Source organism: Ammospiza caudacuta, chromosome 25, assembly GCF_027887145.1.
Source record: "Ammospiza caudacuta isolate bAmmCau1 chromosome 25, bAmmCau1.pri, whole genome shotgun sequence".
NCBI classification, from domain to species: Eukaryota; Metazoa; Chordata; class Aves; order Passeriformes; family Passerellidae; genus Ammospiza; species Ammospiza caudacuta.
The window spans coordinates 7,150,206-7,162,494 of NC_080617.1; the positions used below are offsets into that span (position 1 = coordinate 7,150,206).

At 56.7% G+C, this 12,289-nt stretch overlaps 1 protein-coding gene across 1 annotated transcript in view; it reads left to right on the forward strand.

Moving 5' to 3' along the window:
- Window positions 1–9,564: 9,564 nt before the first annotated feature.
- MAN1C1 (mannosidase alpha class 1C member 1) overlaps window positions 9,565–12,289 on the forward strand; it is a 51,676-nt gene continuing 48,951 nt past the window's right edge. The window contains exons 1-2 of the mRNA XM_058819874.1: window positions 9,565–9,792; window positions 10,514–11,436. Coding sequence (XP_058675857.1) covers window positions 10,870–11,436 — 567 coding nt within the window. The 5' untranslated portion in view covers window positions 9,565–9,792; window positions 10,514–10,869. The remainder of the gene's footprint in view (window positions 9,793–10,513; window positions 11,437–12,289) is intronic.

Below are 12,289 nucleotides of genomic sequence, written 5' to 3' on the forward strand. Positions count from 1 at the left end.
TGGAACCTGGGATGGAGGGTGAGGAACTCATCCTGCTCTCCCAAGACCCTGGGATGGAGGGTGAGGATTCCCCTGTCCTTTCCTAGAGCAGCACATGCTGACATTCACAACACTATCTCTGTGTGTCCAGAGTGTTTTGTTTTGTTTTGTTTTTTAAGAAAACCTGATGCTGTAAAGAATTTTCTGCACTGAGGGGAATAAAAACTCTGCCTTTTTTTTTTTTTTTTTTGCAGGCTCTGTGCTGGGTGATTTTATTTATTTCCCCTGTGGTGGTTTCTGTGTCTCTGGGTTCAGCCTGGCCCCGGTGTGTGGCAGGATGGGATCAGAAAGGTCCTGGGGGTGATTCCAGGGGGGCTGAGCTGGATCTGCTCCCAGGGGATGCTGAGGGACTGGAGGGGACACAGAGGGACACAGAGGGACGCAATCCCAGTGTCCATCCCAGTGTCCCACCCCCATTCCCAGTGTCACATCCCAGTTCCCATCCTCATTCCCAGTGTCACTCCCAGCGTCCCATTCCCACTCCCAGTGTCCCATTCCCAGTGTCCCATCCCCATTCCCAGTGTCCCATCCCCATTCCCAGTGTCCCATCCCCTCTCCCAGTGTCCCGTCCCAAATCCCATCCCATCCCCATTCCCAAATCCCGTCCCAGTGTCCCCTCTCCCAGTGTCCCATCCCCTCTCCCAGTGTCCCATCCCCATTCCCAGTGTCCCATCCCCACTCCCAGTGTCACATCCCAGTGTCCCATTCCCAGTGCCCCATCCCCATTCCCAGTGTCCCATCCCCTCTCCCAGTGTCCCATCCCAAATCCTGTCCCAGTGTCCCATCTCCCCACTCCCATCCCCATTCCCAGTGTCCCATCCCCATTCCCAGTGTCCCATCCCCATTCCCAGTGTCACTCCCAGTGTCCCATCCCCTCTCCCAGTGTCCCATCCCCTCTCCCAGTGTCACTCCCAGTGTCCCATTCCCAGTGTCCCATCCCCATTCCCAGTGTCACTCCCAGTGTCCCATCCCCATTCCCAGTGTCCCATCCCCATTCCCAGTGTCCCATCCCCTCTCCCAGTGTCCCATCCCTACTCCCAGTGTCACTCCCAGTGTCCCATCCCCACTCCCAGTGTCCCATCCCCATTCCCAGTGTCCCATCCCCTCTCCCAGTGTCACTCCCAGTGTCCCATCCCCATCCCAGCCCGTCACCAGCCCCTCCTCGGTCACAGCCCCCGTTCCCAGGTGTAATTAATGCAGCAAATGAGTAAAGACTGGAATCTGCTCCCAAGTGCCAATTTTATCCCTTCTCCAGGGCTGTCACAGCTCCAGTCAAACTGACAGCAAGGAATAAAACACTTGCGTCTCTGGCATTTTTTATTACTTTTAATGTGGGTTTTTTTTTGGTGAGTTACTGGAAATTTAAATTATAATGGTATGCTTCACTTAAAGAAAGTATCCATAGCAACAGAACATCTAAATTATTGCAAGCTGATCACTTCCCTGCTGGAGTCACATCTCACTCCTCTCACAGGCACTCCCAGAGGTGCAGCATTTTAATAGAGGTTTGGGTTTTTTTTAACCTTTTTTTGCAAATAAACAAGAGAACATACAGCATTTCTCCATCAGTGCAATACCTACAGGGAGACCCAAAGGGAGCAAGTGCTTTTGTTGTCCAGACAGGAGGGGCTCCAGGCTTGCTCTGCAGTCAGAGATTTCTCCTCTGAGTCTGGGGTTATTCCATGTGAAACTGGGGGATTTCTGTCCACTTCAGGTGCTGGAAATTCTCCTGACCAGGAGAAAGCAGCAAGGGGAGATTGTCACATTCATATTTTCTGGAAAAAATCCCTTTGCCCAGGATTTCGCTCCCGGGAAGCTGAGAAGCCTCAGAGAAAAATGAAAACAATAATTACCTGATCTGCTTCTCCTGTGTTTTGCTGCCTTGGAATGTGTTTAAAAAGGAAAACAATAATTACCTGATCTGCTTCTCCTGTGTTTTGCTGCCTTGGAATGTGTTTGGGGATTGTTTACCCACAGGTGATTGTTTCATTGGTTTCATGTGAGTTGTTTTCACTCTTTGGCCAATTGGGGCCAAGCTGTGTCAGGACTCAGGAGAGAGTCACAAGTTTTCATTATTATCTTTTTAGCCTTCCGTCAGTATTCTTTGAATAGAATAGAATAGAATAGAATAGAATAGAATAGAATAGAATAGAATAGAATAGAATAGAATAGAATAGAATAGAATAGAATAGAATAGAATAGAATAGAATAGATCAGCCTTCTGAGAGCATGGAGTCAAATTCACCATTCCTCCCTTCATCAGGGCACCCCGCAAATACAGTAAGAGATCAGGAACATTCTTGTTTGATTCTGGGTTTATGGGTTTATTTCTATTTTATTCTTTCCAAATTCCTGCTTGACAGGACAAAGGGGGATGGGTGACAGCTCAAAGAAAGTGGGATTAGATGAAATATTAAGGAGAAATCCTCTGCCCCTGGGTCCCTGGCAGTGGCCCAGGCCAGGCTGGAGCACCTGGGGCAGTGGGAGCTGTCCCTGCCCACCCAGGGCTGGGAATGAGATGATTTTTAAGGTCCCTTCCCACCCAAACCACTCCATGATCCCCCAAAAAACAACTCCAGCAGCTGCTTGACATTTAAAGGCAATGGGGGAGAGAACACCCAGGTATTTTGCTCCCACCATCCATCGCTGAATTTTGGGCTGGAGCAGTCACAAATTCCCACTTTTAAAAGATTCCTTCACTTTAATCACAGCAAAACTCGAGTGCTGCACGCCCCGAGCTGTCACACGTGAGAAACAAACTCGCTGGGAGGAACAGAAATGTGTTTTTTTCCATTCCAATCTCAATTATGGGAATCAAATGCGTCATGTGGATCAATAGTAGGTTGAGATTGCTCAGCCAGAAAGAGTTCAGATATAAAAAGCTGCAGCTGAGAGGCTTCCTGAAAGCTCATGTATTATTGCAAGGGAGATGGTGACAGTGAGCAGTGCCTGCAGTGTCCCCTGGACAGCTCAGGGGAGAGCAGAGCTTTAATTGGGGTCCTGTGTGCAGGATCCTGAGCCCAGGCAGATTTTACCCTGCCCAGGATTTGCCTTTGATGTCCCCTGGTTCCCCCTGCCCTGTGGAGCACTGCCAGGCCATCCTGACCTGTATCTCTGCAAAAACCTGCAGGGCAATGAGGCAGCATGAAGACACATTAAATATTTTTAATCATTTAACATTTCTAGAACAGGAGCTGGTGTGCAGAGAAGTGGCCGTGGCTCGGCCAGCCTAAAGGAAAATGTTAAAAAAGCAGGAAAAGGTGTCAGGATTCTTTGGGTGATTGGGTTTGTTTGTAAGGGAGGCTCCATGTCCATGGGAAAGGAGGGGCTGCAGATTTTGGGGTGACCAGGGTGGCAGCAGTGACAGGAGCCATCTCCTGTCAGTGACTCTCAGACCAGCTTGGCTTCAGGTGTGAGTTAAAAACACAGCACAGAAGGTGAGTGGTGGAAGAGGGATGAGAATGATGCAAAAAATCTGCTGGACCTGCAGATCCAGCTCAGGTTTGGGACTCTCAGCTCCTGGGAAATCACCTGGGACAGGAACCTGCAATTTCGTGGTTGGTGCATGAGCCGGAGGATGACCCAGCTGGAGTCAGGGATTTCTACTGAGCATGGATCGCTCCCAGCCCTGCAGAACCAGAGCGGGGCTGGCGCTGCCCAGCTCCCCCCCAGCTGTTCCACATCAGCTCAGCTCTCCCTGCCCACAGCTTCCCCAAATCCACCCAAATCCCTCCCCCCAGAGGAGCCAAATAAACCCCAAAGCCGGGGCTGCGGGTTCTGCGGAGGATTTGTCTCCCATGGTGTGGCTGTGGGATGGGGATTTGCTTCTTGAGTGGGGCCAGATATGATATTTGGCATTTATGTTTGAGGCTCTGATGGATCCCGAGACCCATCAAACGAGCTCCAATGACAGTTTAGGGCTCAGTGGCTTGGCCAAACGTGATTTTGTGTGGCAACAGGCAGTGCTGGGCAGGCAGGAGCTTTGCTTTCGGGGGACGGCAGAGGCTGGGTTTGTTTTTCCATGCTGGTTCAGCACGGTGAGCCAGCCGGCAGCTGGGGCTGTATATCACCGTTAAATCGGGGACGGTCTGGCAGGATCTGGGTCAGCTGCTCCTCTGTGCTCCCGGTGATATTTCGAGCGGGGCTGACTCACGGCTGCGGAACGCGGTGGGAGCTGCGGTAACTCACGGCTGAGAGCATCGGGCCGGGGAGCGCTCCGTGCCCGGCCGAGCTGCTCGGAGCCGGGCGATGCCAACCCAGCCAGCCCCGGGCACGCTCCGAGCGCTGAGGGATGCTCTGGGCACAAGCCGTGCCCTGTGCCAGCAGCCTCACCATCCCCAGAGCTCTGTGCGTGTGTCCCCAGTCCCCTCTGCCGTGCCACCACCCCTCGCAGGGATGCAGGCGAGTCCTGCCCTCGGACTGGCACCGCTGCCGCCGTGCTGGCAGTGCCAGCCGCGGTGAAATGGCACCGAATGCGTCTCTTCCGAGCGATTAAACCCGCTCAGAGCCCGGCGTGGCACTGGGAAATGCCCGGGCTGAGCATCCCCACCTGCCCGCAGCGACAAAGGCTCCTTGTAACGCTGATTCAAAGCTGCCTGTCCTGCAGGGCTCGGGCTTTGTCTGGTTTGGGCCGTCTCAGGGAGGTGCCGGAGCGATAACACAGCGAAATACCCGGAGAGGAGCTCCTGGCTGCGGTGAGAATGGGTAACCTGGGGGAGACACTCTCAGCATCCCTCTGCCTGTGCAGGGATGCTCGAGGTGTCACCGAGGCCACTCACAGCCCCCAAACGCGCTCAGGGCTCACCAAACACAGGGACAGGGACAGGGCACTGCCCCGGGCAGGGGCTGCTCAGCCGGGCTGAGGCTACAAGGAAGATTTTTTTGGGGTTTTTAATGTGGATTAGGCATAGCCCCGTGTGCAGTTTTCAAGGAGGGAAAGGAAAGGTGAAATCTGAGCGGGTCTGCGGGAGATTGGTCATTCCAAGGGATCTCAGGGAATGAGGAGTCTGAGCTGGGGCCACACAGAGACACCAGGAAGGGAAAACATTTCCCCGCTTCACACCAGCACCTTAAAGTTATTTCATTTCCTCCCGACCCAGAAAAAATTGAAAGGACATTTCTGAAGGCACCTGGAAGATCAAACCCCCCTCTTGCAGCAGCAGCAGGGGCTGTGCTGGCACAGTGCCACCAGTTCAGGCACTGGGAATGCTGGAAACCCGCCGTGTGAGCTCCCAGAGCTGTGCTGAGCTCCCTCCAGGCTCTGGCTGTGTCACAGGACGTATTTGGCCTGAGGATGCCACCAGGAACACCAGGCTGGCACCGTGACAACAGCTCAGTGCCGGGGTTAAATTTAGAGCAGACAGTGACTCACCCCAGGCAGCTCGGGGTGACCTGTTCCTCAGGTTGGGACACCTGAACTTCACCCTCAAGGTGACTGCACAGAGCCCTCTCCCTGTCTCGGGGAGCTCTACAGCTCAGCAGCAGCAGCTGAAGGGGGTTTGGGCACCCAGGGAAAGGCTGGGCTTGTTTTGCTTTCACCGAGTTCCTCCCTGATTTATCTTCGGGTCTGAGCTGCATTTCCTGCCAGGTGAAGTCTTTGGCTGGAAATTATTCTTAGACCTTTCCCACCTGGGATCTTCCTTCTGAAGCCATCTAAAACGGGCTGGTGCTCCACATTCACAGCATTCCTCTGGCCCTCTCCTCGTTCCAGCAGGGCAAAGTGGAGCACAGGAGTTCTGATGGTGCTGATTTTGATGGAAAAACAGGGAAAAATAGCTGCAGCCTGCTCCATTAGTCACCTGGTGTTACAGGGAAGCAATAAACTGGGAATGTTCCTGCTCTCTCCTCCATGCACCTTCTGTTGTGTTGCTGCTTTTGTGCTGGTTTTCAGCGTCTTTGATATTTTCCCTGGCACACAGGAGGGAAGATTGCTGAGATGTAGACCTTTACCATAATTAAGCAAGATTCCTCCTCTTGTGAGAGCTTGTTCCTACACAATTCTGGGCTGAGGGACTCGGATCGGGTTGTTATCTCAGATGTGAATGGGTTTTTTCCCTATTCTGGGATGGAACAGGAGTCTGGCTGAGGTGCTGGGGTTGGCATCGTGCAAATGTCTCTGTTGGAATTCTCAGACTGAACAGAAATAATCCTTCACCTTCCTCAAGTCCCCTCTCCCTTGAGGAAACCTCACACAGCAGAGAGGCTGCATTTTGTCTCATCATTATTGAAAAACCAACCCCAAACCAGCCCAAGAAAACCCCTCAAACCAAAGCTGCTCTGTTCCTGTAGTGGTCCCTTGATCTTCTTAGGGAAGGCCCAGGATGGGAAAGGTTGGGCAGCTCTGCTTCCTAAGAGGATTTGGGGGCATCAGGGAGGATAATAAATAAAAATCAACAGCAGAGAGCGAAGCAGAGGGAGGATAAAGCAGCCAGTTGTGAGCAAAGCACAGGGCTGTGCCTCGCTCCTCATTCCAGGCAGCAGCTCTGGAAAACTTGGAGGCTTATCTTTTAATTAGGTTAAATTAGGAAATCTTTTTGTTTTGCTTTTTTTTTTTTGTGTTTAGCATAACATTGTCTTGGAAGTAAAAGCTTGGAATTGGAAGGTTCTCCAGATTAGGTTAAATTAAGATATTATGCTTCTTAAAGAAGACAAAGCATTGTCTTCAAGGTAAATGTTTAATTACATTTCAAAAACAATTTTGTCTGTGCAATAATAAGACAGAGCCCAGCTCTGCCCGTGACTGCAATTCCAGACAGAAGCCAAATAAATTGAGAAATTGCTGCTGAAGGAGTTAGGAGGCAGAGTGTAATTACTGGGGAAATGGGGGTCCTGTTGCATTATGATTCTTGGTTTTTTAGCAGCTCTGGAAGAAATAATTTAAAGAAAATTACTTTCCTTTTTTTTTTTTTTCTTTATGGGCGTAAGAAAAATAGAATTTAATATCCACCTTTCTGTGAGGAAGCAAACTACAGAGTGACAGATAACACCCAGGGCAAAGGAGTTTGGCCCAATTATTGCACTCGAGCCTCCAGACCATGTTTTAGAGAGCCTCGGTGTTTATTCCTCTCCCAGAGCAGAAAACATTTCTGGTTCTGGCTGTGGGGTGAGTCCCAGGGCTGGAACGTGGATCCAGAAAGCTTTTCTGGCTCCCAGATGGGGATTTTTGGGCATCACAGCCATGAAAGGATGGAGCAGGCAGAGGGAGAGAGGCTCAGGGGCAGAGCCAGGAAAGAGGGGGAAAAGGGAAGGGAAAGGAAAGGGACAGGGAAAATGGAAAGGAAAGGAAACCAACCCAACAGTGAGGGATGGGGATGGAAAAATGTGGAGAGGGGAAAGGAGAAGGCAGAGGAAGGAAGGAAGGGAAAGGAAGGAAGGCAATGAAAGAAAGGAAGGGGGGAAAAGGAAGGAAAGGAGGGCAAAAAGGAAACCAACCCAATAACCCAGCCTTGCTCCCGCGTGGTGCAAAGGGATGTGAACACGTCCCCAGAGCAGGGCAGCCCCAGCGTGCAGAGCAGACACAGAATCTGTGCTGATAGCTACTACAAAGTGCAGGCAGTGACAACAAACCCTGCTGGGGCTGCCAGCCGTGACAGGGAGGGATCCCCTCCCTCCTTCCTTCCCTCCCTGCCGGGGAACAAGCTGGGCTGACAGAACAAGGAGCCATCTCCCTGGAGCAGCTCTGACATCCACAGCCCCGTTTGCGCCTCAGCTCCGCAGCCCGAGCTCAGCAGCCTGCTGGGAATGGGGGCTCCTGATGCTGGGGATGGATCCTGGCTGCTCCCACCTGGCTCTGCCTCACCTGGGCCAGCAGGGAGGATGGCCGGCCGTGGGCCATGGCGGCCATGGTGCCCTGTGGGCCGCGGTGACCATGGCGGCCATGGCCTGTGGTGCCCACAGCTCCTTCACGCTCAGCAGGCCCTGCCTCCAACCGCAGAGGGAATAAAAGCAATTTCAAACCCAAGCCATCCATATGCAAACCTGTGGTGGCCATGGTGCCCTGTGGGCCACGGTGACCATGGCGGCCATGGCCTGTGGTGCCCACAGCTCCTTCACGCTCAGCAGGCCCTGCCTCCGACCGCAGAGGGAAAATAAGCAATTTCAAACCCAAACCATCAAGATGCAAATCCTTTTCAGAGGGTGGCCACCTTCAAGGTCCACCAGGCAGGCACCGGAGCTGAAAGCATCATGATTGTTTGGGTTTATTTGACTAAACCTGCAGCAGCTGTGGAGCTGTGAGGAAGGTGAAGAGGGAGGATGCCCAGCTTGAGGTCAAGGGCAGCTCCACAATCCGGTTGTGCTGCCTGCTTTATGCCCCTCAAAGCAGTTTAAAGCAGGGAAAATGACAATTTTAGTGTGGCTCTGACTCTCAGAGATATGGGCCCTGCAGCAATCAGCTCAGGTATCTGTCCCCCGCGGTGCTGCTTATTGTGCAGCAGGCACACACCGAGCACACAAACTGCAGATGATTTCTTTCCTTTCCTCGCAGTTCCAGCTCCTTTCCAGCCTACAAAATGTTCCCTTTTAGCTCTTCCAAGTTTAGTCACAGCCGTTCTCCGGTGGCTGCGTTTACCCTTTCCTGGGAGCCTCATCCTGCCCCCTTCCCGCATCCAGCTATTCCTGAGGGGTTCCAGATGCCTCCGGCGGTGGGTGATGCCCTTTTCTCCCTTTCATTGCTAATTCTGCAGGTTTGAGGGTGTTTTTTGTAACATTTATTAGCTGAAACTCTGATTCCTCATCTTCACCGCTGGTATGGTATTAGCTCACAGGGTCACTCAATTTACCTGGTGAGAAATTGAAGGATAAGGTGTGGATTCAACAATTTGGGATTAAGAAGTGCTTCATGGCACTTGAACATGGGCTTGTATAAAGCAGAAAAGGGGTTCCCAAGGCACTCCAGCCCCTCTCCAAAACTCCCACTCCTCTCCTCATGCCAGGCAGCGAGGCAGTGCCCCCCAGGGCAGTGGCACCCGCAGGGTAGGGAGCCCCTCGTGGGGGGATCTGTGGGTAAATCGGTCCGTCAGAGCCCTTACAGTGTGGGAGGATCGGAATGAGTGACAACGGCAGCACGCAGACCCACGAACCCCTCACAGCCTCTGGAGCTGCCGCGTGCCCGCAGCCGCTTTTTAAAGTAGCGGCGCCCCCCCCCCGCCAATCGCAGCGCGGACGGGGCGTTCCTCGCGGCCAATGGGAGGCGGTGGCTGGAGGAAAGGGGCGTGGCCAACCCTCGCCGAGCTCGAGCCGGGCGACTGTGGTAAACAAGGGGGCGGAGCCCACGGCTTCCCTGTCGCGGGCAGCAGCCAATGGGTGATCGCAGGGGTGGACAACCGGCCAATAGCGCGCGAGGGTGGGCAGAGCCGCGCGCTCTGATTGGCTGGCGCGGCGGCGGAGTGACCGTTGGCGGGAGGGGGCGCGGCGGGGGCGGGGCCGGGCGCTGTCGCAGTGAGCGGCGGCGCGGGCGGGGCTCCGTGCGGGCACCGGGCAGCGCTGCCCCGCCGGTCCCCGCGCCCGGCACGGGGACGGCCAAAACCCCAGCCTGGCCCGGGGCTCGCGGCAGTCAGGCGCTTCCCTCGTGCGGGCTCGGATGGGCAGCGAGAGGAGCTGTCCCCTGGAGAGCGCAGCATCTTCCCTCTCCTACTTGAGCGGGCATCCGTGAGCGCTGGCAGCAGCGAGGGGCTGTCGCTTTTGGGATGAGCGGGCAGCACTGAGAAGATTTTGCTCGCTGCAGGAGCCAGAGAGGCTTGGATTAGTCCGAGGGTGAGTAGACAGCGCTGGGGGTGGGAGAGCGTCCGCCCCAGCGGGTGTGACGGCGCTCGGGGGCAGCGCTGTCCCTGCCCGCAGGAGAAGGGGCGATTTGGGCATCGCACGGAGGGGTTTAAGCCGCGTCCTGCCGGCTTGCGGGGTCTGAAAGTTGAGCTCTGGCTCTTCGGCAAGGAGAGGATTTGTGGGGGGATATGGATAACTAGCAGGCAGAGATTTGGGAGAAAATTGCCGGGATCTATTAGGCAAAACCAAACCCCGTAGATTTAATTTTTTTTATTACTGTTTTTTGCCTCGAGAAGCTCAGCCCGTGCCGAGCTTTCCGCATGGGTGGTTTGCAGCCCCATCGTCCCCAGCCCGGCGCGGGCGAAGGCAGCTCCTGGCAGGGAAGCGGAGCAGCCTGGTCCCTGTCTGTGTGCGCTGTCCCAGGGCACCCTGTTCCTCCTGGGGTGTCCCGGAGCACCTCCTTCCCCCCGGGGTTCTCCCCCTTGTCCCCCGGGCTGCCCCGCCAGCACAGCCCGGCATCCCGGCGCTGGATGGGAGATGGTGCAGAGCTCAGAGCTGCTCGCAGACAGGAGAGTTGATGCCAAGTCCGGACAGAGGGAACCGAACTAGTGCCGCTGGAGGGTGGGGGACCGGCCGGGGACAAAGGCTCGTCTCGTCGGCCGCATCCCCGGCGGTGCTGAGTGACCGCGCTCTTGTCTCCCCCGCCCCGCAGAAATGCTGCAGCATGAACCCACCGCCGCCTAGAGAGACGGGCTCGCACCGCCCCGGCGCCGCTGCCTGAGCCAGCCCCGGAGCACCGTCCGGCCGGGAGCCCGCACCGGGAGCAGCCCAGCCCAGCCCAGCCCCGCTCCGCCCGGCCCCGGCGGGATGCGCTCGCCGCCGCCTTCATGCCGACAGGGGGGACGCTGAAGCGCCGCTCCGCCCGGCCCGGAGCCACCCACGTGCGGTCCCCGCTGAAGGCGGCCGGTGCAGCCCAGGGCGGGCCCCGCTGAGCGTTCGGCCGCAGGAGGCAGCGGCGGCCCCCGGCGCGGCGGCGGGTCCCGCCCGGCGGCCGCGATCCGGTGCCCCATGGTGGTGCTGCGGAAGCTGCCGGGCATGCCGGGCTGGCCGGCGGCGCTGGGGCTGCGGCTGCCGCAGAAGTTCCTGTTCCTGCTCTTCCTCTCGGGCCTGCTCACGCTCTGCTTCGGGGCCCTGTTCCTCCTGCCCGATTCCTCCCGCTTCAAGCGCCTCTTCCTACCCCGCCGGGCCACCGCCTCCGCCTCCTCTTCATCCTCCGCCTCCTCGTCCTCAGCCTCCTCCTCCTCCACCCGCGATACCGACCTGCCCCGCAGCCCCCCCGCCGCCGCCGAGCCCCGCCACGCCAGCCCCGCGGCCCCGCGCCGCCTGCGGGAGAAGCTCCGCACGGCCGCCCGCATGGCCGGGCCGCCGGCCCGCACCGCGCCCGGCTCCCGGCAGCAGGTGCAGGGCGGCGAGAGCCGAGCCCAGCCCGCCAGCGCCGCGCCCCCGGCCCGGGAGACGCGGGCCCCGTTCCGCTTCGACTACGAGCGGTTCCGCCGGAGCCTCCGGCACCCGGTGCGGGGCGGGCGGAGCGGAGAGGACCCCGAGACCCGCGCCCGCAGGATGAAGATCAAAGAGGTGGGTGAGGAGCAGGCAGCGCTCCCGGCCGAGTGCCGGCTCAGTCCCTCCATAGCCCCCTCAGGCAGCCTCACCTCAGTGCTCACATCCCCCTCAGGCGGCCTTCACCTTGCTTCACCTCCTCACAGCATCGGCTCCCCTCAGGTGTGTGTCCCCTCAGCCATGTCCCCGTCAGACCTCATCTCCCCTCACGAGTGTATGTGACCCCTCAGTCCTCACCTGCCATTAGCGGCCGCATCTCCCCCTCAGTCAGTCCTTGCCTCCCCTCACAGCCACATCGCCCTCAGCAACCCTTGTCCCCTCTCACAGCCATGACCACCCTCAGTTTTTGGTTCCGTGTCCACCTCAGCCCTCATGTTTGGGTCCCCCCTCAGGCAGCCGCAACCTCCCCTCACAGCCATGTCCTCCTTCAATCCGCTGTCACCTCCCTTCACAGCCACGTCCCCCCTCAATTTGCTGCCACCTCTCCTCACAACCATGTCCCCCCTCAGCCATCACCTCCCCTCAGCCGTGTCCCCCTCCTTGCTCCTTTTCCCAAGGAGGGTGGCAGGAATTGGGGTGTCACTTTCTGGGGGAGTGTCCCTGTCACTGCCTGTGTGTCCCACACCTCCATTCACCCGGTGTCACCGAAATTAACGAAGTGTAAATTTCAGTTCGCTTATTCACGGTTATGGGGGGAAGAAACTTGCTTGGTGGGAGATGTCTTTGCTTGTGCAAGAGTCTCCATCCCTGGGGGTCAGATTTGCACAAAAACCAGGGGATGACAGAGCTTGGCTGGTGCAGGGGGATGGAGGGACGGGATGCAGGGGCCGGGGAGGAGCAGGAGGCTCTGTCCCTGCAGGTCCCTGTGGGA